The 25,076-nt window shown below is 43.2% G+C and overlaps 1 protein-coding gene across 5 annotated transcripts in view; it reads left to right on the forward strand.

Annotated features, from left to right (window-relative positions):
- Positions 1-25,076, forward strand: part of AMBRA1 (autophagy and beclin 1 regulator 1) — a 147,192-nt gene that overhangs the window by 24,891 nt on the left and 97,225 nt on the right. For 4 of the 5 annotated variants that reach the window (XM_067296401.1, XM_067296400.1, XM_067296404.1 and 1 more), the window contains 2 exons: positions 16,481-16,567; positions 23,348-23,527. In XM_067296401.1, coding sequence (XP_067152502.1) covers positions 16,481-16,567; positions 23,348-23,527 — 267 coding nt within the window. The remainder of the gene's footprint in view (positions 1-16,480; positions 16,568-23,347; positions 23,528-25,076) is intronic. The other variant, XM_067296403.1, reaches the window with a different exon arrangement.

Here is a 25,076-nt window from a genome sequence, read left to right on the forward strand (position 1 = left end):
TTGCTGCCACAAGGGGGTAATGTTGCTTCTGCTTGCTGTTTTCCCTGTCTCCTTACAGAACTGAAGTTTCTGAATTATTGTATAAAGAAAATAGTGTAGCTTGAAACTTTCTCTTTTCCCCTGGAGTCCTAAATTGTGTTTTTTCTGCCTAGGTACCATACATCTGCAAGTTATTCCAATATATGGAGATGGGTATGGATGGGGATGGAAGTGGCTTATCCTGTTGGCTTTTATAGGGGATTGAAACGGATAAAGAGGTGGATCTCAAGGTGAAACTAGTATTTTGTTTTTCTGATGAAAGAATGTTCATGAATTAAAGCTGTAAGAGACCTGCCAACTTCACAGAATTCATCTCAACTTCTTGCTGCCTACCAAGCCTTCTTGTAGTCTGTATAGTCTGTAATGGTTGCCCATCCCTTCCTTAGACTTTCGTAGTATGTGACTTATTCTCAGATGATTGGCAGATGTTGACTGGAGTCTGGCTTTTACATGGGGGTGTGTTTATTATCTAGTTCAAGTAAGTCTTGAACTATTACCAAAATTTTAGGCATATCTGTGAGAAGGCTCCGGGTATGCTTTTGTTGTTGCAAATAGGCATGGCTTACTCATTAACCATGAGGGGATGCTTCTTCCAGTCCTAAACTGTAGATACCATGTTGATTTGTGGTCAAGCTGGGACCAGTCTATGGTTAAATTAGATTGACAGGATAGGAACAACCCCACTCCTGCCCAGCAAAGGTAAGTGATGTATATAAGATGGGAAAGAGTGTAGTCACTCTTGTTACTGAGTTGCGACTGGAGCCTGAGACTCTGATATGAAGCTCCAGTTTGATTTAAATGACCAGGCTATTCAGATCTCTGCTGATATTGGCCTCTAGTAGTGTTTTCACTGTGTAAAACACTGAATGGAAAGGTGCATGTCACTTATATCCTAGCCTTAAAAACAAAAAAAGCCAGACTGTTTCCCTGCCTGCAGGGTGCAGAGTTGCCTACTAGCAGACAGCTCTGAGACTGAAATTTACCATCAAAAAACAGATAAAGGTGGCCTAAGATAGAAAAGATGATGATGGTGTTGGTCCCTTTACTTTTTGTGGGGAGGGAACTGAAGCACAAGAGGGTTGCCTTACCTAAAGCTACAACATACATCTTGTGGTAGAGACAAAATGCATACCTAAAACATTTAGTCTTATTTTGTGGCTTATTCCACAAAAACAGTATTGCTATTATTTTTTCCTAATTGTTCACAATAATTATTACTCATACTCATTCTAGTATTTATCTATATCTATTTATCTATTTATCTATTGCAGCAGTGGCATGTGCTGAGTGCTCTGAAAAATGGGGAATTGAGCAGGAGGATGGCACACCAGCCCTGAGCTGCAAAAAAGAGACACAGCAGTATGGTGCTGGCTAGTCTGAATGCAAGTTGTCAGTGTGAATGCTTCCCATGACAAATCTGAACTGGCCTGTCCCAGTAGTAGGTATTGAGTGGATGTGTCATTTTCCCCCCCTGCCCACTCATTCAGACCCATTACTACTGGAAACCGGTTGCTAGACTTGAGTCCTGGCACTTGCATTTTGGGCCCAGCATTTGTTTAAATTGGTGGTGTGTACCTTGCCTTCCTGCTGTGATAACGTTTGTGTATTGGATCCTTGTTGTGGTGCTGAGTGAGCAACAGAGTGCCTGGAGGACTCTGAATGTATTAGACACAGACTGATGGTCTTTGCACAGAGCATGTGATGTTAGGACAGAAGGCTTCAGATAAGATGTACAAGGGAAAAAGATAGGATTGGTTTTAGATCCATCTTCTGTTAATGTTGTCTTGTAGGTGCTTTGGAAAGATTTTCTGACAAACCTTGTAGCCTTCATTTTTAATGAAGTAGTCTAGGAGAAGTTTATACTGTGCTCTTTTCAAGGTTGAGAAGAAACTCCAAAGAGGCCTGTTACACTTCTCAAAAATGGTGGAGATAGAGATAGGCAGTAGTATCTCAGTAGTGAGTGAGGAACAATGGGGTAAATAGAAGTTATGAAGGGGTTTGCAAACAAAGACAAGTGGTTCAGGTTTTTTGTGGTTGGGAGAAAGGGCTTAAGGTATAAGACTCTGGGGTAGGGAAATGATTTCTGCAAATGTATGCCTGGACACACAGGAGTGAACAAAGACTTAATTTGTTGGTGCTGGACATAAAATGAAGTGATAATCTGAAGTGAGGTGAGCACTTGGACATGATTATTAGGTATGTTGATGAGTGAGATGTGTAGATTGTGGACAGACTTGGATGTGGAGTTCTAGAAAAGGGCTAGGTTCTAGAAAAGGGTTGCAGGATAGAGCAATAGGGAAGATAGTTGGAATGCCCCTTTATGATCAGACTGGAGTGGAAATTAAAACTCTGGTTTGGTTTTCTTGTTTGAACTGTCCCATAAGGTTCTAGAAGATGAGGTTGGACAAGATGACATTGGTCTTAGGCTAGTACAGTTTGTTTGGCCTTTTCTAAAAATGGAAAGTGAAAATGGGTTTCATCATGAAAATGTGATCACAGTCTGAACTGTAGGAGAGGTTAATGTGATATCTAAACAGTGAGTTGATGTCCATATAGCTCTCTGAGGTTATTGCTGCCCCTCTTCAAGCTTTGTTTTTTTCCAGATGGAGTGTGCTGTTATCTGTGCAGGCAGGAAAGGCTGTTTACTGAAGCATCAGAAGTTTGAGCGCTCTCCCCACCCCTTCTTCTTGTAACAGCTCGCTTGTAAGCTAAATTGGTGTAAGAATAACTGCCTTCTCAAATACCTTTGTGGTATTTCCTCACTCAGACCACTTCCCTTCTCCGACCTCTTTTTCTGCATGGATTGACTTCCACAATAGACCTCTGTTACGGTAGCGTTCCTCCAACAGCTTCAATTGTGGCTGAAGGATTAAGTGCAGGCTGCAGAGGCTATTTCTTGGAAAAAAACAAATTTATTGTTGTCAGGCCTCCTATGGTTGGCAGGTGTGTCCTGTCCCATGGAGATCAAATTAGCAAATTGTAAAATGCTTCATATTTTTCCCCTTATCTATTGAAATAAATGGCAAAGTGCTCTATATGTGGTACTGCTACTGAACTCCAAGATTTGCTGGTGATCTTTGGGGGCCAAAGTATTATTTACAATCTCAGGTTGTCACTCTAAATCTTCAGCTTCCCCTCCGTCCATACAATACAAGAACTATATATGGTAGATGAGTAAAGCGGTGCTTTCAAACCTGTAGATACAAAACGACAGATAGCTATGTCCTGGTAAATAGAGTGGATGAACTCATCTGTTTGGTATTCCAGGCCTAGCTACAAGGAGCTCACCTTTAAAAGAAACTGAAAAACTCTATCTGCAATATACAGGTCCCAGTTTATGGAACTGTTCTGGAGCTTTGCTTATTGTTTACCTGCTTCTCCATGGTAGCAGGGGAACTTGTTGGAATTGAACTCCAGTGATGTTCCTTAATAAGGACCAAAGAGATGCATGCTTCAAAACTTTCTCTAACTTTATTGCTTCTTCTGAAAAGTAATGAGATAGAGGGTTTTTCTGAGGGAGGTAGGAAATGACCTTACAACAAAGATCTTGGTTAAACACAGGTTGTTTGAAAGTTGGAAGACAACTGAATTCAAACAAATAGCTATGTGAGGTTATCATAAAATAGATGATCAGTTCTCAGCTTTTCTACAGATGGGAGAAGATGTGAATAGCTTCCATCTCTTGAAAGCTGTTCCTTTGTTAGGCTGTCTCCTGTGCTGTCTGCAGGTGGCTTCTATGGGGCCCTCTGGTCTAAGCACTGCATCATGGACAGCCTGTCCAAACAAGCTTGCTTGATCTGGAACAGTTGCTTCTTTTCTCCTCTGTTACTTATGTGCATAGAGCTCGTGCATTTGTGGTATTGTCTCTAGAGATGACTCTCAGTTTATGATTAATTGTGTTTTTTGACATGCTTAAACTATCTAGCTGTGATTCCTAGACCTTGTTGTCTGATGACTTCAGATGAACTGCTGATTTGCCTTAAAACAATTTCTAAGATTTTTAGTTATGCCCGAGTTATGGGCAGGCTCTCAGACCTTCTATTTCAGGCCCATGTGCTCAACTAAAAGCTCTCAGTAGCTTTTTCAGGTGAGAGGAGGAGCTGGAGATGTTGGCAGTATAATGTGCCTTTTTTGTTGTTTTTATGCTAATATAAGCCCTTAATCATTAGATATGCAGTTGCTTACATATAGTGCATGCATGCACTCATTTTTCACGCTCTTTATAAATGCGCACAGCATGGTGTGCCTGGGGACAAAGTGCCCTCATCCAATTATTTGCTCCTTATTACAGAATCTGTGCTGGAGAATTTGCAGCAGAACACACGTTTACTCTCTGGGCCTGGAGCAAATGTAGGGAGAGGGACCTGTGATCTCAGTAATACAACTGTAACCAAAATAGTGATGACTCTAGATTTCTCCAGTTGAGCTGTTCTGGTCTGTTGAATAGTTAACATGCATTTTAAACATTTTCCACATACATATTTAACTGATTGCTCCAAATGGCTGTTTGTGTGATGTAACCGAGCCTCCTCCATTGCTTGTCTTGAGAAAGCACCTGCTGGAACTGAAGTCTGTGAACAAACAGGGTTCATTATGTGCCAGGAAACTGACTCATTTTTCTGCTTGAAATGCATTAGCATCAAGTCCTTCCCCCTCTCTTCATGATGTGGGGGAGCAGGGGTAAGTGGCTGAACTGCCCTGCTGGTCATCTGTTGACGTGCATCTTTTGATCATTCCAGTCTGAACAACAGTATTTTAAAGGAAGTGACTGATGTGCAGTGGGACCTCTGTTTTCATGATCTTAGAAACCTATAGAGGTAACAGTATGCCTTCTGCCCTCTCAGGAAAGACACCTCCTCTTCAATTCCCTATGGAGAAGCAGGAGCCCTGTGTAATTATCCCAGAAGCTGACGCAGATTTGCCTGCGTGGGTAAGCAGAGATTTCTGCTGTCCACACAATCTGTGGTGCTGGGAACTCCCAGAAGAAGAAGAATTTGAAATATACATTATACGTGGGGGAGCAGGTAGAAGAATAAAGCTGTCTGCAGGCTCAAGGAGTTCACAGTGTATTGGCTGTGTTCTGGCCATGCTTTCAAGCCTATTATCATAACCATGATGACTAGAAACAAATCCCCTCTAGCTGAATTTCTGATATAAACACATGTTGCTAGGAGTCTAGGTGCAGGTATGTGATATCTGTGTCTTCAGCTTGGCAGAGGTGCCTGTTCCATTCTGAGCACTGGTATAAAACTGCTACTGTAGAGCAAAATAGCAAGTTCAGTAGCCTGAGCTGGAGTTGGTTTTCCTCTTTCCCTACCCCCCCCCCCCCAAGTCTTGGCCCTGCAAAATGAGAGTGCAGGATCTTTCATTGTCCTTTTCATCTTAGAGTTATTATCAAACTAATCAATACTGTTACAGCTGGTCTTGGCCCTTTTAATGTTTTCACAGATGTGTGCTTCCTCTTGCCTGTTGAACTAACCCGTTAATCATTCCCTGGGTGCTGTATGATGAAGACCTCTGCATAATGCTCACTTATCATTTGTTCTGATGCATGATTTTTGTCAACAGGTGAAGTAACAGATTAAGAATGTAGCCTTGGGTCAATTTAGGGAATCTGTCATCTTGCCCAGAGCTGCTGACCTTCCCTATGTTGAGCTCCTCTGAAGGTAGTGCTTGGCGTCTGTGGCATCAGGTGGTAAATGGAGGTTGAAGTTGCTAGTCAGAGTGTAGAGGTGCGGTAATAGCACGGTTTGTCTTGTGATATTACTTCCTAGTTGAACTGAAGCTGGTAAAATTTAAAAAGTTAGCCATGTTCTCAAAGATGTCTCTGCCCTTTCTCCCAATTAAAAGAACTCAAATTCAAACATTTCTGCTGTCAGATTCTGACTTTAATCAAAATACCATGGCTGATTCTTCGCTTCCTGTAATTGTGCTCCTTTCACTGCACTCCTTCTCCCTGCTGTCCTCCACAACCTTTCTGGGCAACCTGTTCCAGTGCTCAGTCACCTTTACAGTAAAAAAACATAACAAAACACTTTTATTCCGACAGAACTTCCTGTGTTTCAGTTTGTGCCCATTGCCTCTTGTCTTGTTGCTGGGCACTGCTGAGTCTGGTTATATCTTCTTTATACCTTCCCTTCAGATATTTATGCGCATTGATAAGATTCCCCTGAGCCTTTCCTCTCCAGACTAAACAATCCCAGCTTTTTCGGCCTTTTCTCATATGACAGATGCTGCAGTCCCTTGATCATCTTAGTAGACCTTTGCTGGACTTGCTTCAGTAGCTCCATATCTCTTTTGTATTGGGGTGCCCAGGGCTGGACCCAGCACTCCAAATGTGGCTTCACTAGTGCTGAGCAGAGGGGAAGGTCCCTTGACCTGCTTGTAACACTCTTCCGAATACAGCCCAGATGCTGTTGGCCTTCTTTGCATCAAAGGCATGTTTTCTGGCTCATGTTCAACTTGTCCACCAGGACCCCTGCTACAGGGGACGGAGGCATCTATCTGCCGACCTGACCTCTTGTCTAGAGAGGTTTGTGGCCTGCCGGGGGCTCGTGTGAGAGATGTCATGCAAAGACTGCCTAGGCTCGTCCATTCTTCGGACTATTACCCGCTGCTGCTCTTCCATGGGGGCGCCAATGACACCAAGGGCAAACTGGAGACCATCAAGCAGGATTTCAGAGCTCTGGGGATGGTGGTCAAGGGTCTGGGAGCCCAGGTCATCTTCTCCTCAATCCTGCCAGTGAGGGGGATGAATGAGAGGAGGAGGAGACGAACTTTCCAGGTTAACGACTGGCTGCGCCGCTGGTGTTGGCAACAGGGTTTTGGTTTCTATGACCATGGGACCCTGTTTGAAGATCGACAACTGATGGCAAGAGATGGGATCCACCTCATGAGGCGGGGCACGCGGGTCTTTGCCAACAGGTTGGCCAACCTGGTAAGGAGGGCTTTAAACTAGGAAAGATGGGGGAAGGGGAGAGTTATAATGACAGGGTAGTTGGCAAAAGACTGCTCAAGTCAGGATGCCTCCAGCAGGTGAATGCAGCCAGGGAAGTGCGCATGGGATGTGGCTATGGAGGACCCTCTTTTACCCCTCCTGGGAAACCTGCATGCTCGATCACCTCCCTGAAATGCCTGTACACCAATGCACGCAGCTTGGGGAACAAACAGGAAGAACTAGAGATATGTGTGCGGTCGCAGGGCCATGATCTCATTGCCGTTACAGAGACATGGTGGGATAGATCGCATGACTGGAGTGCTGTCATGGATGGCAACGTGCTTTTTAGGAAAGACAGGCCAGGAAAGCGAGGTGGTGGAGTTGCTCTTTATGTGAGAGAGCAACTGGAATGTATTGAGCTGTGCCTAGGGGTGGATGAAGAGCGAGTCGAGAGCTTATGGGTAAGGATCAAAGGGCAGGCTAGCATGGGTGACACTGTTGTGGGTGTTTACTACAGGCCACCTGATCAGGATGAGGAAGTCGATGAGGCCTTCCACAGACAGCTGGAAGTAGCCTCACGATCCCAGGCCCTGGTTCTCATGGGGGACTTCAACCACCCTGATATCTGCTGGAAAGACAACACAGCTAGGCACAAACAGTCCCGGAGGTTCCTGCAGAGCATTGGTGACAACTTCTTGACACAGGTGGTGGAGGAGCCAACAAGGAGAGGTGTGCTGCTGGACCTCGTACTAACAAACAAAGAAGGACTGGTTGAAGATGTGAAGGTTGGGGGCTGCCTTGGCTGCAGTGACCATGAGATGGTGGAGTTCAGGATCCTGCGAGGAGGCAGCAGGGCACCAAGTAGGATCGCAACCCTGGACTTCAGGAGAGCAAACTTTGGCCTCTTCAGGGACCTACTTGGAGGAATCCCATGGGTGAGGGCCCTAGAAGGAAGGGGCGTTCAAGAGAGCTGGTTAATATTCAAACATCACTTCCTCCAGGCTCAAGAGCGGTGCATCCCTATGAGTAGGAAGTCAAGCAAAGGAGGCTGGAGACCTGCATGGATGAGCAAGGAGCTCCTGGCAAAACTCAACCAGAAGAAGGAAGTCTACAGAAAGTGGAAAGGGGGACAGGCCACTTGGGAGGAATATAGGAACGTTGTCAGAGTATGCAGGAATGCGACGAGGAAGGCTAAGGCCCGTTTGGAATGAAATCTGGCTAGAGATGTCAAGGACAGCAAGAAGGGCTTCTTCAAAGACATCAGTAGCAAGAGGAAGACTAGGGAAAATGTGGGCCCTTTGCTGAATGGGGTGGGTGCCCTGGTGACAAAGGATGCAGAGAAGGCAGAGTTACTGAATGCCTTCTGTGCTTCAGTCTTTACTGGTCATGCCAGCCCTCAGGAACCCCAGACCCTGGAGGCAAGAGAGAAAGTCTGGAGAAAGGAAGACTTTCCCTTGGTGGAGGAGGATTGGGTTAGAGATAATTTAAGCAAACTTGACACCCACAAATCCATGGGCCCTGATGGGATGCACCCACGAGTGCTGAGGGAGCTGGCGGACATTATTGCTAAGCCACTCTCCATCATCTTTGAAAGGTCATGGAGGACAGGAGAGGTGCCCGAGGACTGGAAGAAAGCCAATGTCACCCCAGTCTTCAAAAAGGGCAAGAAGGAGGACCCAGGGAACTACAGGCCTGTCAGCCTCACCTCCATCCCTGGAAAGGTGATGGAGCAGCTCATCCTGGAGGCCATCTCCACGCATGTGGAGGAAAAGAAGGTGATCAGGAGTAGTCAGCATGGCTTCACCAAGGGGAAATCATGCCTAACCAATCTGATAGCCTTCTATGATGGAATGACTGGCTGGGTAGATGAGGGGAGAGCAGTGGATGTTGTCTACCTAGACTTCAGCAAGGCTTTTGACACTGTCTCCCATAACATCCTCATAGGTAAGCTCAGGAAGTGTGAGCTAGATGAGTGGACAGTGAGGTGGATTGAGAACTGGCTGAATGGCAGAGCTCAGAGGGTTGTGGTCAGCAGCGCAGAGTCTAGTTGGAGGCCTGTAGCTAGCGGTGTCCCCCAGGGGTCAGTACTGGGTCCAGTCTTGTTCAACTTCTTCACCAATGACCTGGATGAAGGGACAGAGTGCACCCTCAGCAAGTTTGCTGATGATACAAAACTGGGAGGAGTGGCTGATACCCCAGAGGGCTGTGCTGCCATTCAAAGAGACTTGGACAGGCTGGAGAGGTGGGCAGAGAGGAACCTCATGAAGTTCAACAAAGGCAAGTGCAGGGTCCTGCACCTGGGGGGGAATAACCCCATGCACCAGTACAGGTTGGGGGTTGACCTGCTGGAAAGCAGCTCTGCCGAGAAGGACCTGGGAGTGCTGGTGGACACCAAGTTAAGCATGAGGCAGCAATGTGCCCTTGTGGCCAAGAAGGCCAATGGTATCCTGGGGTGCATGAGGAAGAGTGTGGCCAGCAGGTCGAGGGAGGTGATTCTCCCCCTCTCCTCAGCCCTGGTGAGGCCACATCTGGAGTACTGCATCCAGTTCTGGGCTCCCCAGTACAAGAGGGATGTGGCACTACTGGAGCAAGTCCAGCGAAGGGCCACAAAGATGATTAGGGGACTGGAGCATCTCTCTTATGAGGAAAGGCTGAGAGAGCTTGGCCTGTTTAGCTTGGAGAAGAGAAGGCTGAGAGGAGATCTTATCAATGTGTACAAGTATCTGAAGGGAGGGTGTCAAGAGGATGGGACCAGACTCTTTTCAGTGGTGCTGAGCGACAGGACGCGAGGCAACGGGCACAAACTGAAACACAGACACTTCCATCTGAACATGAGGAAAAACTTTTTCACCGTGAGGGTGACAGAGCACTGGAACAGGTTGTCCAGAGAGGTAGTGGAATCTCCTTCTCTGGAGATATTCAAAACACGCCTGGATGCAATCCTGTGCAATGTGCTCTAGGTGACCCTGCTTGAGCAGGGGGGTTGGACTAGATGATCTCCAGAGGTCCCTTCCAACCTCAGCGATTCTGTGATTCTGTGACCCTCAAGTCCTTCTCTGCCAAGCTGCTTTCCAGCCGGTCAGCTCCCAATGTGTGCTGATGCATAAGGTTGTTCCTCCTCGGGTGCAGGACTTTGCAGCTCCCCTTATTGAACTTCATGAGGTTCCTCTCTGTCCATTTCTCCAGCCTGTCAAGATCCCTCTGAATGACAGCACAGCCCTCTGGTGTATGAACCACTTCTCCCAGTTTTGTATTGTCAGCACCTTCATCTGGGAAGGATGTCTTCTCTGACTCTGTTTGCCCTTCACAATTAGCACAAGCTCCTCAGAGACCAAAGCCTTCTACAAAGGCCATCTTTGGAACATATTTAGGATCGTGTATTGTATCTTTGCTGTCACTGCTTTCCATACTTTCCTTAAGAAAGAAAACATTATTGTAAAAAGTGTCCTTTATGTAGCACAATTTAAAAACATGATCAGAAGGATGCCTGACAGGGCTTGGGTATTCCTAAGAAAGACAGCCACCAATTCCAGTTTGTCATTGGGGATGAGGAATTTAAGGTGAAGGTATGAACAAGGAATGGGGGAGCTAATTTGGGGAGCTGCAGAAGTGAGTATTAAATTTTCATCAGTGCTGAAAATTCTCAAGGATAAGGCTGGATATCCCCCTCTTGTATATGGTTCCAGTTGTCTTAAGAAAATTGTGCCCTTATTGTATGACTGTTTCTACTTGGGATCTGTTTTAATACAGTCCTGATGCCAGACTCTCACATGGTTATGGTTAGTCATAGAAAGCTGAAATGGACTAGAAATGTTAGCGTACAGGTGTCAGAATAGATTCTGTTAAGGATTTAATTTTGGAAATCATCTTTTCAGGGAATCTTTAGAACTGCATACTGATTGCTTCTTTATTTTAAGCTTGAATATGACACTGGTGATAGCTATAGTGTTTTGCTGTTTGAAAAGAACTACAAGACTTTTATGAAAAATGAAGCTATGGAACAAAACGCCTGATCGTTTCTGCCTATGTGACTTCAGTTTACTCTGAAATTCTGTAATACAATGCAGAGATTTCTGGTGAAATAGTTTTTTTCCCTATTCTTCTGAGAAGAGAAGTTTTAAAAAAAACCCCACCAAACCAATGGATTGGATTGGGTGAAATTTTTGTTTAGTATGTGTATTCAGACTAGTACTGATCTCCAGGAGCTAACTGGGCTTGTTAACAGTTAATAATTGGGCTTGGATTTGAGGGAGGATAGCAGTGTTATTGGACAGCTGGAGAATGTTCAGCTGTCTTTGTGCTTCAGATTTCTTATCTTTATGTTAAATTTTGCCCCTTCGTAAGAGGAAGATGACTGAATATAATCTGTTTTTACACTGTCACTGTTTTATGTTTATGTGTGGAACCGTAGGAGCATATCCATAGGGACCAGCACTCAGAACTGACTGCTAGCTGTAAATCAGAGGACTGGAAGAGGGATGTAATACAAAATAGTTTGGTAATTTCACCTCCAAATGGGCAGCAGGGGATGCAAAAGCCTTTTGAGAGACAATGTAAAACCCTGGGAGGAAGTTCACAGAAGCTGCCAGTGTTGTCAGTATGCTTTAGCATATTGATAGTCTCTCGGTGTTTCTCATCTTACGGGTGTTCTGTAACTTGGACCGTGTTTCCTTTTCCCCTTCACTAGTGATTTTTGCTGTTTGCAGACCCAAAGTAAATGAGGGAGTGTAGAAAGGCTGTTCCATAGTTATGGATGTCTGATAGGAAAGGAGTCTGCTGAGAACTCAACATAACGCTACTAAACAGAGGCAATTTATATCTCCTTGTAGTAGTAGTAGTAATAATAATAATAATAATAATAATAATAAAAGCAACCCTCCCCCCACCCCACAATCCCCCTCCTGCTATTTAGCAAGCTGGGCCTGAAGCATCTCCCAGGGTGAGCAGAATTAATCTTCATCACCACGACTTTGACTGACAACCTGGAGGATGTTAATGTGTGATTTTTTTCCTGGTGAGCGGGGGAGGAGAGTGGAAATTGCAGTTTCTCTGCTAATTGTGCTTTAGATGTCATTTGTGACAATTTCATATTGTCTAGACAGGGATAGTGGAGCAATTGCTTCCACAGAGCCTAGTGTTAGCATGTTACAGATCTGGGCAGTGAAAATGGGGGGGAGGTGAGGAGAGGAAGAGGATGCTGTAAGCTCCAGAAAGGATTCTGGAGTTGAGCATTATGTAGTGAAATGTTTCAAAAGGAGGTGCAATAAAGCAAGATTTATTTCTGTTCTCTCTTTGCATCCTCCTCTGTCTGAAACTGTTATACACTTAGTGGCTAGCACTTGCCTATATCAGAGCTGCTACTATTCCTCCATGGATTATCTTTTCCCCTCTTAACAGAGTTGCTACAAACCTCAGCATATACCTTGGTAGGATATCAGGCTACTTTGGGCTTCCTGAAAACGAATAGTCCTTGACTCTTCTGAGACTTTGGGCAGGTTGGCAGAAGCTATGGATGTAGGATCTAAGACTCCTAAAGAATGCAACATGAATAACACTAAAAACATTTTCCCACACCTTCCTTAGGGACAGTAGGCAACAGTACCAGTGTCACAAATTAGACACTTTATTGGTGGTTATAGCAGTGTATCTGTTATTGAACCCATTTGTCAGCACTGAAAGCGTTCAAATCTGCAACTTAGGCCTCAAGAGCTTAGTCTAGAATGAACTGGTTAAATTATAGATTTTATTTGCGTTCAGTTCTCTGGTTTCAGTACAGATTTTGTATTGAACTCAGGACAAGTAAGTACAGAGATGGTCTGTCTGGATCTCAAGAGATTGTATGTTGCCTTTTTGTTTTGCCCCTTTTATACATTGATATCCAACTGTTATTTGCTGTTAATGGTCTGAGAGGACGCAGCTGCAGGATGATTAAGATTTGTCAATCGGATTTAAAATTGGCTATAACCTTTAGCAGTTACTTGTAACTGAATTATCTTTGCCCTCGTGGTTTGAATGAAGACCTAGTGTATGGGTCATAAGCCCCAGTATAACATAATGATGGAGGTGATTTTGGTGTTGGCAGGCTTGAAATGCTCTATTTGACAGACCATGTTAGCTGAGACCATCCTACTCTTAACAAAGTAGTCTAAGAGCGAGTCCTATGGAGTGTGCTTAATGGAGTGCATTTGTCACTCCTACACCCACAACCGGGTAACAACTGTTCTTTCTAAGGAGCCCACCTGATTAAGGAGGTGCTCCTAAAGCAGCAACAGTTCCTATTGCTTCATGGGGTGGAGTTGCAAGCAGTTCAGGTAAAATCACAGGGCTTTGAGGCCTGGGTTTACCTGGATAACTGGCCAGTGAATGTCAGTCTGTTGTTCAGGCAGCTGCTGGTTTGAAAGTTGCTGAAGAAACACGTAACAGTTTTCAGCCAAGATGCCAGGTACCTTGTAGAGCAGGACTCTCCAAGTATTTATTTCAAGAGTCAGTTGGGGTGTAAAGTTGAGAACTGTAGATTTCCCAAACTGCTCTTTCCAAGCCAAGCAGATTGCCTCCTGCCAGAGCTGTAACAGGATGCTCTGATGCATGCCTTGCTCCTGTACTCTTCCTCCTCTTTTTTGTTGTGCCATTCTGGTGCCCTCTGCTTGGTGTACCTTTGAATTTCCTTCAACTCAGCTGCTGACTGCTTTCTGAAGATGATCCCTCTAAATCAATGTTCTGTTCAGGCAATTGCCTTCCCAAATATGAGAGAAGTATGGGAGGAGAATACCTAGAGACTCCTTTCCAGCAGAGCCTGCTGGGCCATGCAGCTTGTACTGATCATCTTCCCGTGTGGCTCTCTGACTTTGCTCTGTCCTTTAGTGGATAGAGCCTGGAGGGCTGGAAGGGAGGAGGGGGATTGTATTGTATGAGCACCAAGAGTTTTGGCAAGGATGATGAGTTTGACAATTAATTGTTTGTGCGCTTTATCAGGACAGTGTAGGAGTTGCAGGGAAATGGCATGCTTGGGAAGAGGGAACACACCAGTAGTGTAGGTTGCTCAGACCTGGCAAGGAGGCAACTGCTGTGTCTGTGGCTCTGGATTGACCTGACTCTGCCAGGATCTGCATGCTAGGGGAACATTTTCTCCCAGGTTAAGTCCAAAGGGGCTAACAGTGCTCAGAACATCACAGTTGGGAGGTATGAGAGTGCTCCCGACACAGGCCAGGCAGAGCCCAACTCCTGCGCTCACCTTCTAAAACAGGCTACTATGGGCCTTCCCTTATTCACCAGCTCTGCTGGGACATGTGGCGGTGTTTCATGGGCTGAATTTGGTCTGTAGGACACCACTTGTTTTGCTGTGTATTTGGGTCTGACACAGAATAAGGAAACTGCCCTGTTTTTGCTGGTTTGTTGAAGCATCATTTGCAGAATAAGAAGCCACTGATGTGGACTTAGTGATAAACTGGTCTAAGTTGTTGGAGGGGGCCACTCATGCAGTGATTAGGCAGGTCTGTGCTGAGTGAGGTGGCAGCCTCCGCATATCAAGGCTACTTGCAGACTGCTGTTTTTAGAGTGCTCTGTTATATAAGCAGCCCCAAAGAGCTGACTTTAAAGAAACATGTTGGTTTTGCGATGCCAGTAACCCAGTCACTGAACTCTTGAGTCAGCAAGCTAGAAAGGGGCCAGCTAACTGAATGCACAGAATGTCAGTTCTACCAATTTTTATTCCTTCTGGGGAGGGATGGATTAAAGCAGTTTATATATGGTGCAAGTGTTAGGTTATGAGACAGTGACTCTAGGTATACATCATAAAACTGTTCTGCTGTTTGTTCTGGATTAGCTGCTTTTGCATATATTGACTTCTATGCTTGGAGAGGGAGAGAGGTTTTGGTAAGCCAAGACTGAGGTATGAGAGCTTCCTAGGGAGCCAAGGGATTCCTAATATCTAGCAGTGTTGAAGGTTAGAGCTTTTGACTGAGTAACTTGGGGAATTAATTCATCTCAAAGTTTAAGAGATTTAATAACTGTTCTTGAATAAGACAAATGGTTGCCAAGCAACTTCCTGCCAGAAAGGAGAGGATTACTTACCTTCCATAGAGTCCCAGTGCTTTGTAGTAAGCACTGACTCTCTGCACCTGACACATACCTTTCCAAGTAACTGGTGCAATTTCTTGCTGTTTTCTGTATCCTACATTTATAATGCAATGCAGAAGGAAAATTTTTATTCTTGGAAAGCAATACTGAGTTGTCTTGAGATTGAATGGTTTTTTTTGGGGGGGGGGAGAGAGGAGAAATCTCTCATTTGCATTTCTACTATATTTATCTGAAAAACATTCTGATTGGGCTTGTGTTCAACAGCTCCTTTCTCGTGTGATATTAAGACTCACTGTCAAGAAATAGAAGATTGGACATGGATTATATCTGGTCCATCTTCATCCTTTCTGTATGTAGATTGATGTTTGCTGTCCTGCATAGCAAATGGTAACTGCAAATAAGGAATGTGGGCCTAAGACTGACTGATTCAGATCTCTTTCTCACCAAATGTGTGGGGGAAATAGAACAGACATGCTGTTGGATCTCTGACTTTCAAACCATAACAATTTTTGTTTGAGTTACAAGGATTGGAAACGAAATTTAGTAGGAGCGCCCAGGCAAAAAGACTTGAAATGGAACTCAGCAGCCTTATAAACTTTTGGTAGTTGATTTTCCACTCTCTACACCCACCCCAACTCATCTCTCTTGTGAGTGTTAATGTAATGGCTGCAGCGGGCTTGAATGAGTCAGTCTTGAAACAATGCCATGCTCTGCTTTGTGACAAGAAGCTAGATAGAGGTGCATGTAGAAGCCAGGGTGGAAGATATGTTCTTGCTATATACTTTCTTTCTGCTGCCTGTTGTGACTCAGACTTGCTTCTCACGTATTCAAGCTGTCTGTCTGCATTTGCGTACATTTACTTTTTGGGTGAATATTGGTATCTTTTCCTGTGACAGATTAAGATACAGAGGAACCAGACATTTTTGTGGCTAAAACCCTCTTTTTCTGAGCTTTGAGACTAAGATTGAATATCTTGCTGTGAGTAAGCAGTAAGCAGTGTCCGCAGAGTCCACATAGTGAGCACAGTTCTTTTTCCCATGGTCCTTGGCCCATTGTCTGTGTAGCTACTTTTGAGTCAGTAAGAATTTGACAGATGGCTAATACAGGAGTAGTTTTATGGACCTGACAAACTGAGATGGCTTGTCTCCAAATGCAACTAGCATCTACATCTTTCTCTTGAAACTTGGAAGCAGGTATGGGACCACTCTCCTTTCTTACCTGAGATGTTCTCTCGCATGTGTAGTGAGAATATTATGATTTGAATAGCTATGTGGCAAAACTCTTAAGTCATCAATCAGTGGTTAAGTATATCATAGAGTTCTCTGCACCAGTGATAGAAATATACTTAAGAGATTTCAGAAAGTAGGGCATAATGGGAGGGATGCTTCTGACTGGCCTTTGACTTCGTCATTTGTTTTTCTTTTCTAGGAGGTTGCTGGAGTCTTCCCTCATTTCATTATCTCGCTATGATGGAGCAGGGTCCCGGGAGCATCCAATCTACCCAGATCCAGCCAGGTAAGAACAAAATGCTATCCCAAGACAAAAGCATTACTTCTGTGTAACTCGCTGAATCCTTTGGAAAGGGTCCTAGTATTTGGCCTGTCTCCTCCTCTATGACTTGTCATGGGGGGAGGGGGCAATCCAAACAAGACGATACTGTCAGATTTTGGAGTGAATGGGGAAAAGAGGAAGAAGTTGCTGTTGAAGTAAGTGCATAAGGATTCATGAAATCATTTGGGATGGAGAACACTAGGTGGCAAGCAGGTGCAACAGTAGATGAGATGAAATCAATAAATTTGAAATCTTTTTTCAAGAAAAATAAGGCAAAAAAATAGTTGATTTGGGAGTAAGAGAGAATGCAGTAAGGGTAGTTAGGAGTTGATGTAAGCAGACAGCATGCTTAGAGAAATAGAATGTCTCCCTGAATGTTTCCATATGAGATAACATAACCAAAGTGTTAAGTATACTTAACTAAGAGCAAAATACTGACAATTATTTCTGAAGAATCATGAATCATTAACATTAGACATATAAACAACTGTAGTGCTGCTTAATCCCCAGAAGAGGTGGGAGTTTTTCACAGGACCAGAAAAAGCAAACATGGTACAGTTATCAAAAATGGAAAGAAGTGATCTTTGCAGTTACCACTTAGTGTATGAAGAAAGGAACATATGGGATAATGTGACCCATAGACCCTGTCAGAAGATATAATAAAATCATGAACAGTAAGCAGCATTGGAAATTTTCAAAGACAAAATCGTGACAAATATGCTCTTAGGTGGATTTAGCAAAGCTATGAATGAGGAAAATTCAGCAGGTGTAAAATGCATCTGATTTAGCCTCTTAAGGAACCTCTGACATAGTTGCATGAGTTGAAGGCTACTGGAAGTTATCATAAAGGGGTTTACAGGAATAGTATTGTATGAAAATTAAGTATCTATGTTGCTGCAAAAAGTTGTTTTCCCCCCACCAATGTCTCCCTGATCATTAGTGACAAAATCTGCATTTTGCTATAGACTGTGCTGTATGCACAAGTTCTGAAATAAGAGGCTATGTTGTGAACAGCCCACATGGTGTAGTTATGCTTGTAAATAACTTCTTGCTAACTATCTCCGTGTAGATAAACCTCTGTAGAGGTGAAATCTTATATTAGGCTTTCTTCCATTTATCACAAGGAAGGTTGCTCTAGAATAATAATTCAAAGCTCAGGAATGGTATAAATAGATGAGGTGCAAGTAAGGTGAGGTATACTACTTCTATATAGGGTCACTGGAAGACATACCTAGGTTACTGCAGGTTTTGGCAATGGAGTATCAGAGTTGTGTTGATAGATGTAAAAGTTTTCTAGATGACAGTTGATTAAATGACAGGTAGAGGGATTGATTTGCCTGGAGAGAAGGAAGTGAAATTTTAAAAATATTAAATTAAAAGAAATTATGATATTAGGTCAATTTATGAATGCCAAGAGCTGTTAAATGTCTGGAAGTGAACCATTCCTTATTTTCTGGAATACCCAATCCAAAGAACGCAGATTTCTTCGGCAAAGACTGTGAGAAGTAGTTTTGGCTCTCTAGGAGCTGCATCTTAAGAAGGAAAAAAGAGGGAGGGCCTGCCTGGAATACTGTCTTCCCCTCCACCCCAAGATCACTTCCCTGATGAACCTCAATAATGTATATGTAAAGGGAACACTGGTGAGACATTTCCTAGCATAAGGAGTGTTGTCAAAAGTATTTTTCTACTTGCAGCAATTTTTGAATTGAGACAGCATTCTTCACATGGAAGTTCAGCTTTTTTTTAGGTTGTGGTTGAAGCTATAGCAGTCTGAGTTTATAAAAAGTTTTGGAAGAAAAGGCCAGTGTTGAATCCTCCTCTAAGAGGTTTAGTTTGTTCCATTAAGTGTCACTCTGTCCTTTTCAGAAGATGAGATACGTAGATCTAATCAGCATGAGCTGAAAGTTTGAGTGGGGTAAGATCAGAGTGTTCCTCTATAAATCTTACCGGTGCGCTAGGCTAGTAGGATCTTTTTAATTATCCCTTGACCTCACTAGAAATTGAGGGATGTGATTTAAAAAAAAAAAAAAAAAAAGTTACTGCATTTTGAGTTTCTTGTAGCATCAAAAGTTTGTAACAGGAAGGTTAAGACTTCCAGATGTCCTTAAATAACAAAGTGGAAAAAGTGAAACAAAGGTGAAATAAACATAGATATATCCTTAAGACCAAGCTGTTCCCAATGGAATTTTTTAAAACTTCGCGTATATGCTGAAGAACTTAAGCGTTTGTTTTATTTTTATTTTTTAAACTTTTATGCTGGGTCTACTGCTTCTGAGGAGTGATGCTTTATTTGAATAACCTAGGTCAGGAATGAGGCAGAGAGAACATTTCTTAAGTTACCTCAAATTTGGAAGGAACAGTCTGATGCAGACTTCTGCAGTCTTTCTCAGTGGCCTCACTGAACTTATCTAATGTTGGCTTGGCTGTTCTGTCATTCTCCATAGTTTCCACACTTACTAAGCTCAGAAAACTGAAGCTGCAGAAGAATTTACCCTCCAAGTAGAGCTGGCATTAAAGAATGCTCTATACTAATACATTTTAAAATAGAGATATTTAAAAACATGCTCCCAGACTACATCTATAAAGCAATACAAGTTTAGAGTGTTTAGTAGATGACTCTCTAGGCAAATCTAAGAGACTAGAGCAGTTGATACGAACGAGACCCAACCCTCAGGCTGACATTTTGGCAGGCTTGAGTGTTGCCTGAGTTGAAGGCTTAAGTGGAAAGGAAGCGACTAAAAGTAGGGGTCCATTACCAGCATTGCCTTCAGCTCAGGGGCTGGTGATGCATCTGTATGTAATCAACATATGCATCTGTAGTAATCAACAAGAAAATTAATAACACCAATCAGGTAACCACTTTAAAATGTGTCTGCTGGCAGGGAAACATTTAGAGATGTGAGCCATAGTAATGGCACTGAACATCCTAGCCATCTGCATCAAGGCAGGGTTTGATGGGTGGTGTCACTACTTCTGAAATGCTGGGAAGTTTGGGGGTTTGCAGAGCAGTATCTTGCTCTTGGATGCAGATGTGCCAGTTCTTGTTATGGCTGTTGCGGGAAGCTCGGTCCAGACCTCCTCCAGCTTGTGTTTTTGTGATTTTTTTTTTCCCCCCCCCACCCCCCCATGAAGATTCTAAAATGGGGGAGGGTAAAGAGAAGCAGCCTTTGCTTTAAAAAAAAAAAAAAATCATGCTGTCTGTGTGTAGGTCCATCCTGTTTGGATGTCTGACTAAGGAAATGTATCTGTCTGAGGACGTGTGCTCTTTCTTTTATGCTCATGATGCCATTCAGAGCAAGGTATTTGAACTTCACTAATCCTAGCAAAATATTCCTTCAGTTCCTTCTCTTATAGGCTCTCACTGGCCAGCAGCACTGGTCAGTGAGCTTTCTCTTATAATACTTTCTCTCTTTCCATAATGAAAGCACTATCTCCCAGTGTCGTAGCCTGTTGGATGAGACAGAAGCTGCTTGGTTCTGGCTTTTGCACTGCAGCTTTCCTCCCACTCAGCACCTTGTTCTGTGGCTGTCATGTGCCTGGCGGTACGGTCTCTCCTACTCTGAGCCATCTGCTTCAGTAAATGGGGTCTGGTCACCTCAGAGAGTAGGTTAATTTAGCTCTTGTGGTGTTGTCAAACGGCCTACAGTCTGCTGGACACAAACTTGGTTTAAGAATTACTGGATAAACTCTGTGTTTTGTCACTGTTTTATTAGAAGCACAGGTGAGAAATAAGTGAACCAAGCAGTCTTCTTTGACTGGCTTGTGTGTAGCCATCTGGCAGACTAACTTTGGTCAGGGGCTGATATACTGTTGTGTTAAATAGCTGGATGATAGAAAGTGTGTTTAATGTTAACCAGCATTTCTTATGTCACTTTACAGGCTTCTCCTCTCTCCAGGATAGCTAAATCTCTTATGCTGGCTCTCAGCTCTGATTCTGGTTTGTTGCATCTATATTCCAAGGACAGATACAGCCTGACAAATACAATTTTTGCCTTGCAGGTGTCCATCTGCAAAGATCTTTTCCTTATTCTATTGCGTTGATTATGTTTCTCCCCTTCCCTTTGCATTTGATCACTTACATGCCTTTTTCTGTTTAAGATTTAAGTTTCTTGTCTTCCCTTTGGAAATCTTCTTTGCAATCTATCCATTCTACATACCATGTGCTGTCAGGAAGCTGAATTTGGCCTCTGGTCATCCATTATTGCCAGCCTTCGTTGCTTAGTCTTTCTTGTTATTCAAACAAGCATGTTTGTGCTTTTTCTTGTGATGTACAGCATATTTTGAGAAGACTAAACGTCTGCAAATCTCATTCTTCATAGCTTTCTGTAAAACTCTCCCTTGGTTTGAGGTTAACAAAGACAAAAGTTTCAGTGATTAGATTCCTGGGCTGATGAGACCGCCGTTTGTGTTTTCTGGTGTTGCCTCATTTCAGTGATCCTTTCTGTCTTTTTGTGCACATCTTATGTTATGGACTTTTAAAGAATACACAGAAGCCTTCGCTTATGGAAAAACCCAAAGAAGAGAATAGCTTCCAGTTTACTGGTGCATTGTCATAATGCCTTGGGGGTTTTTTTTGTTGTTTTTTTACTTGGCCTGTTAAATCTTCAGGGAAGTACAGTGAAGTACTGCATTTGTACAGTGAAGTCTTCTGCGTTATATAAGCATGAGCAGCTTTAATTCATCAAACGGTGCAGAAAAGATCCAGGAGGAAACAAAAACAAAGTGCATGTGTGTGGTTTCCCCTCCCACTTTTCCTGCTTGTTGACTAAATGTTTAGATCCTTGAGCCTGTAGTGTCTCTGCTTTATCTACCTTTTTACCAAGATAGTAGTAGGGTATGAGGAACTTACTTTGGGGAATACACACTCTCTTAGTATCTACATGACTTCTAATTCCATCTTTCTTGCTGCCTTCTTTTGCTATATACTCTGAACATGTGGAGGAATGGGAGATTGAAGGTACTTGATTGGTGTCTGCAGTCAAAACACTAATACAATCCATCCTTTCAAGAGTTAGTACACTTCTTTCATGCTGCTCTAGGGAACACTCTCAAAATGCTATTAAATGTAGTTTTCCTTTGAAATATGATTTTAGGGATAGTAGCAGAGCACTTTATCAGACCTGGTCTAGTTGTTTGCTGCTCATGCTGATGAATGTGAGTCTACTCATAGATACACTAAATCTTATTCCCAGTACTTCCCTATAGAACCAACACAGCTCAGGAAGAAAAGAAAAAAATTCTTTTTTAGCTCGTGTAACAGTCATATTATCAGGGATGATTAGGTAACTGTATTTTGCCACTAGTTGTAGTGTAACATAGTGAAACTATGTAGTGTTGGTCACCATAAAGTTGAGCTTTACCCCAGGGAGTCTTCGTGGCTAGCAGTGAAGCCCACTCTAAAAAGAACTTAGCCTGATACTCAATTCTGAAGATAGGCAGGATTCCTGGAAGGCAGACAGCCTGTGTGCTTGCAAATAAGTCAAGAAGAAGGGTAGACTATCCCCTGGAATTCACTGTTTATTTGAGGTTTTGTTTTAAAACTGTTCAAACTTGCATCTATAGGTAAACATTAGGATTCATTTCTCCATTATCACTCATTTGTCCATGGTGCATTTGCAGGAAATGAGATCAGTACTTCCCAGGGTCATAAAAATAGTCTGGCTACTTGCATGGAATAAAAAAGCACATACATGGAATGGGGGGAGCTAGAAGTGAAAGGAATAGACATCTTAGTGTCTAATTAGTTATTCTGAGAGCATCATTTCCGTGTCAGGGTAGAGGATGGTTGCTGAGGACCAGGGAGAAGTCTCCTTTCTTTCTCTCTCTCTGTTTTTTCTTGCTTTCTCTCTCTCTCTTTTCTTTCTTTCTTTTTCCCAAATTAGAGTTCAAGACTAATCCAAATAAGGCTGAAGAAATGCTTATTCAAGTATCTGAGGTTTCTGCACTTCACTGATGAGTAACTGTCTCACAGAAAGCATGTGCTGGGAATTGTGGGTATATGCAGGGTGAGAAAAGGGAGTCCCTTTTTACCCATTTAACACTGAGGAACTGGGAAATAGTGGTGAATGATAGCTCACGCAGGCAAGGGCCAGGTTGCTCGTGAGAAAGTTTAAATGCAGAGAAAGGCTTTCCATTCAAATAGAATGCAAGGGTTTTAACTCTCCTCTTAACATACATGTTGTAGACCTGATAAAATTGCTGGTATATGAAATCACCATTTGGATTACAAAGTAGTTAAACAGAGCTGTCAAAGTTTTTTTCCTACTTGATATTTTATGATGCCCCCCTTAAGTACCCCCAGAACAGCAGGACCTTGATTCAATATTTATGTGAAGACTGCTGCTGCTTTCTTCTTGGTGTTGTAAGCAGAGTTTAGACTGGGTTTTTTTCTTAAACCTTATCAGGGATGCTTGCTGGGATTAGTTGTTTGAACTAGAAAAAAATGAAAGAATGGACTCTGGAGAGTCCTTGGAAGCAAACTTTTCTGTGCCATGGATGAACTCTTTGTCTATAGGTACTATGTAGTCTTTTTGTTCCCACGACAGGGGAATCGTGGGAGTGTAATGTATAAAGGGGAAGTTGCACTTGTTTCTTTATTTACCTCTGTCTTAGTCACTGTTAAAATAAAAACAACCTATTTTGTATTGTGTTCTTATTGTCCTGGAACTTGGAGCTCAAAAGGAAGAATAAGACTGGCTGTCATTCTCTACTCTTGTAATGAGTGTCTGTCTTTCTCCTATGCAGGTTGTCTCCTGCTGCATATTATGCTCAGAGGATGATCCAGTATCTTTCCCGGAGGGACAGTATTCGTCAGCGCTCTATGCGATACCAACAAAACCGTCTCCGCTCTTCCTCCTCTTCTTCCACTTCAGAGAACTCAAATCCTTCTGTAGAGGGAAATGATCTGGAATTTGAAGATTTTGAGTAAGTGTGTGTGCTGTCTTGCCCTCTTGCTTGACGGTGTTGTCAGTGCAGAACTCCTCTGTGGCTTCCTGTTACTTAGTAAGCAAAGACATCTCAGGCTTCTTATAGGAACAAGATAAATTAAGTCATTCAATCAATAATTAGAGCAGTGATTGCTACAAATGGGTCCCCGTCATTTCTGTTATGAAATAAAAGGTGCCTTTGGCATGTCAAGCTATCAACCAGACTTAAAGTACTGGTTAAACAAAGCAGAAGAGAATCCTGTCCTGCCATGGAACTGAGATGAGGAGCCAAGAATTGTGTAAGAGCCTTCAAATCTTAGGGCAGAACAGGAACCACTAAGAGGCTTTGCAGGACTTTAGTTCTTTGGTCTAAGGCTGTGGTAGACAGCCAGCATGTTCTGTTTCTTTTACTTGCTGTAACTGTAGAGCTTTGTCTGGTTAGCTAGAGTTCCTGGGATTGCTTTTTGGAAGACTTGGTGATTGTGAATCAGTGTCAAGATCAAACTTAGCTTACTGTAAGGAGGACAAACAGCCTCTTGTCTCAGAGTGAAGCATGGCCCTCCATCCAGACCTTAGAACAGCACTCCTCTAAGCTGTTGTATTTTTTTCTTAGCAGTTCTAGTTCTAGGTGAACTCTGTCTGCTATCCAACATCTGCTTTTGGACTTTTAGTGATACCTGATGTGTGTTAAGTTAAAATCCGCCTTATAATCAGCAGAACAGAGGATACGACCTTTCAAGTCTGTCTTCTGTGATTCCTGTGATGGGATTTTCCCCATCTGCTTTAAGTATTTGACTTTTTTTTTTTCTCCCTTTGTGTATATTGTGCTTAAAACATAGGATGATCCTGAATATGATCATGAAAGTAGTCTATGGAGATGTTGTAGTAGAGAGGTGTGTTTGTCTGAGGGGAGCTGTGAGCTCCTCAGAAGTCTGGGCTTTAATGTTGCTGCTGGCGGAGGATTCTGTGAACTTTGCAACTACCAGAGCTTTCATGCTCACTTGCTGCAGTGGCACATGCTTGAGGTGGCATGATGCTAAACCTCCATGTCTTTTTTGTCAGGGTGAAGTCCCTTTGTGAAGGACACTGGTAAAACTAGATATTCCTGAAAAGCAGGAAATTAATCCCTTTCCAACTTTTAAAGTGGTTGTAGTCCCCCCTGCCCTGAATGTTATTCTGTGAAGCTGTCATTTCATGCTCTGGCAATTAAATATTCGGAAGCACAGGGGGAGTGAATGTCTTCCCCTGTCATTGTGGCCTTGTTTATGTAAGATGTAAATGAGGGGGGTCATGCAGAAGAGTCACTACCTAGTAGCTTTTACCAAGCAGCTTCGTGGTGTGGAGAAGCAGAAACGTAGTGACTGCTGGGCCCATTTTGCAGGGAGGGTGTCTAGCAACCATAGACCTTAATATTTCTATTATTCTATCCAATTCATCTGGGGCAACTTGTTCTGCTGGGGAAAGAAAGGATGGTAGCTTCTCCATTCACAGAGCCAGGCAGATGCCTTCAGAGAAACGTGTTCCTCTGCAGGTAATATTCATGCAGC

This window comes from Apteryx mantelli, chromosome 4 (genome assembly GCF_036417845.1).
Source record: "Apteryx mantelli isolate bAptMan1 chromosome 4, bAptMan1.hap1, whole genome shotgun sequence".
In the NCBI taxonomy this organism is placed as follows: Eukaryota; Metazoa; Chordata; class Aves; order Apterygiformes; family Apterygidae; genus Apteryx; species Apteryx mantelli.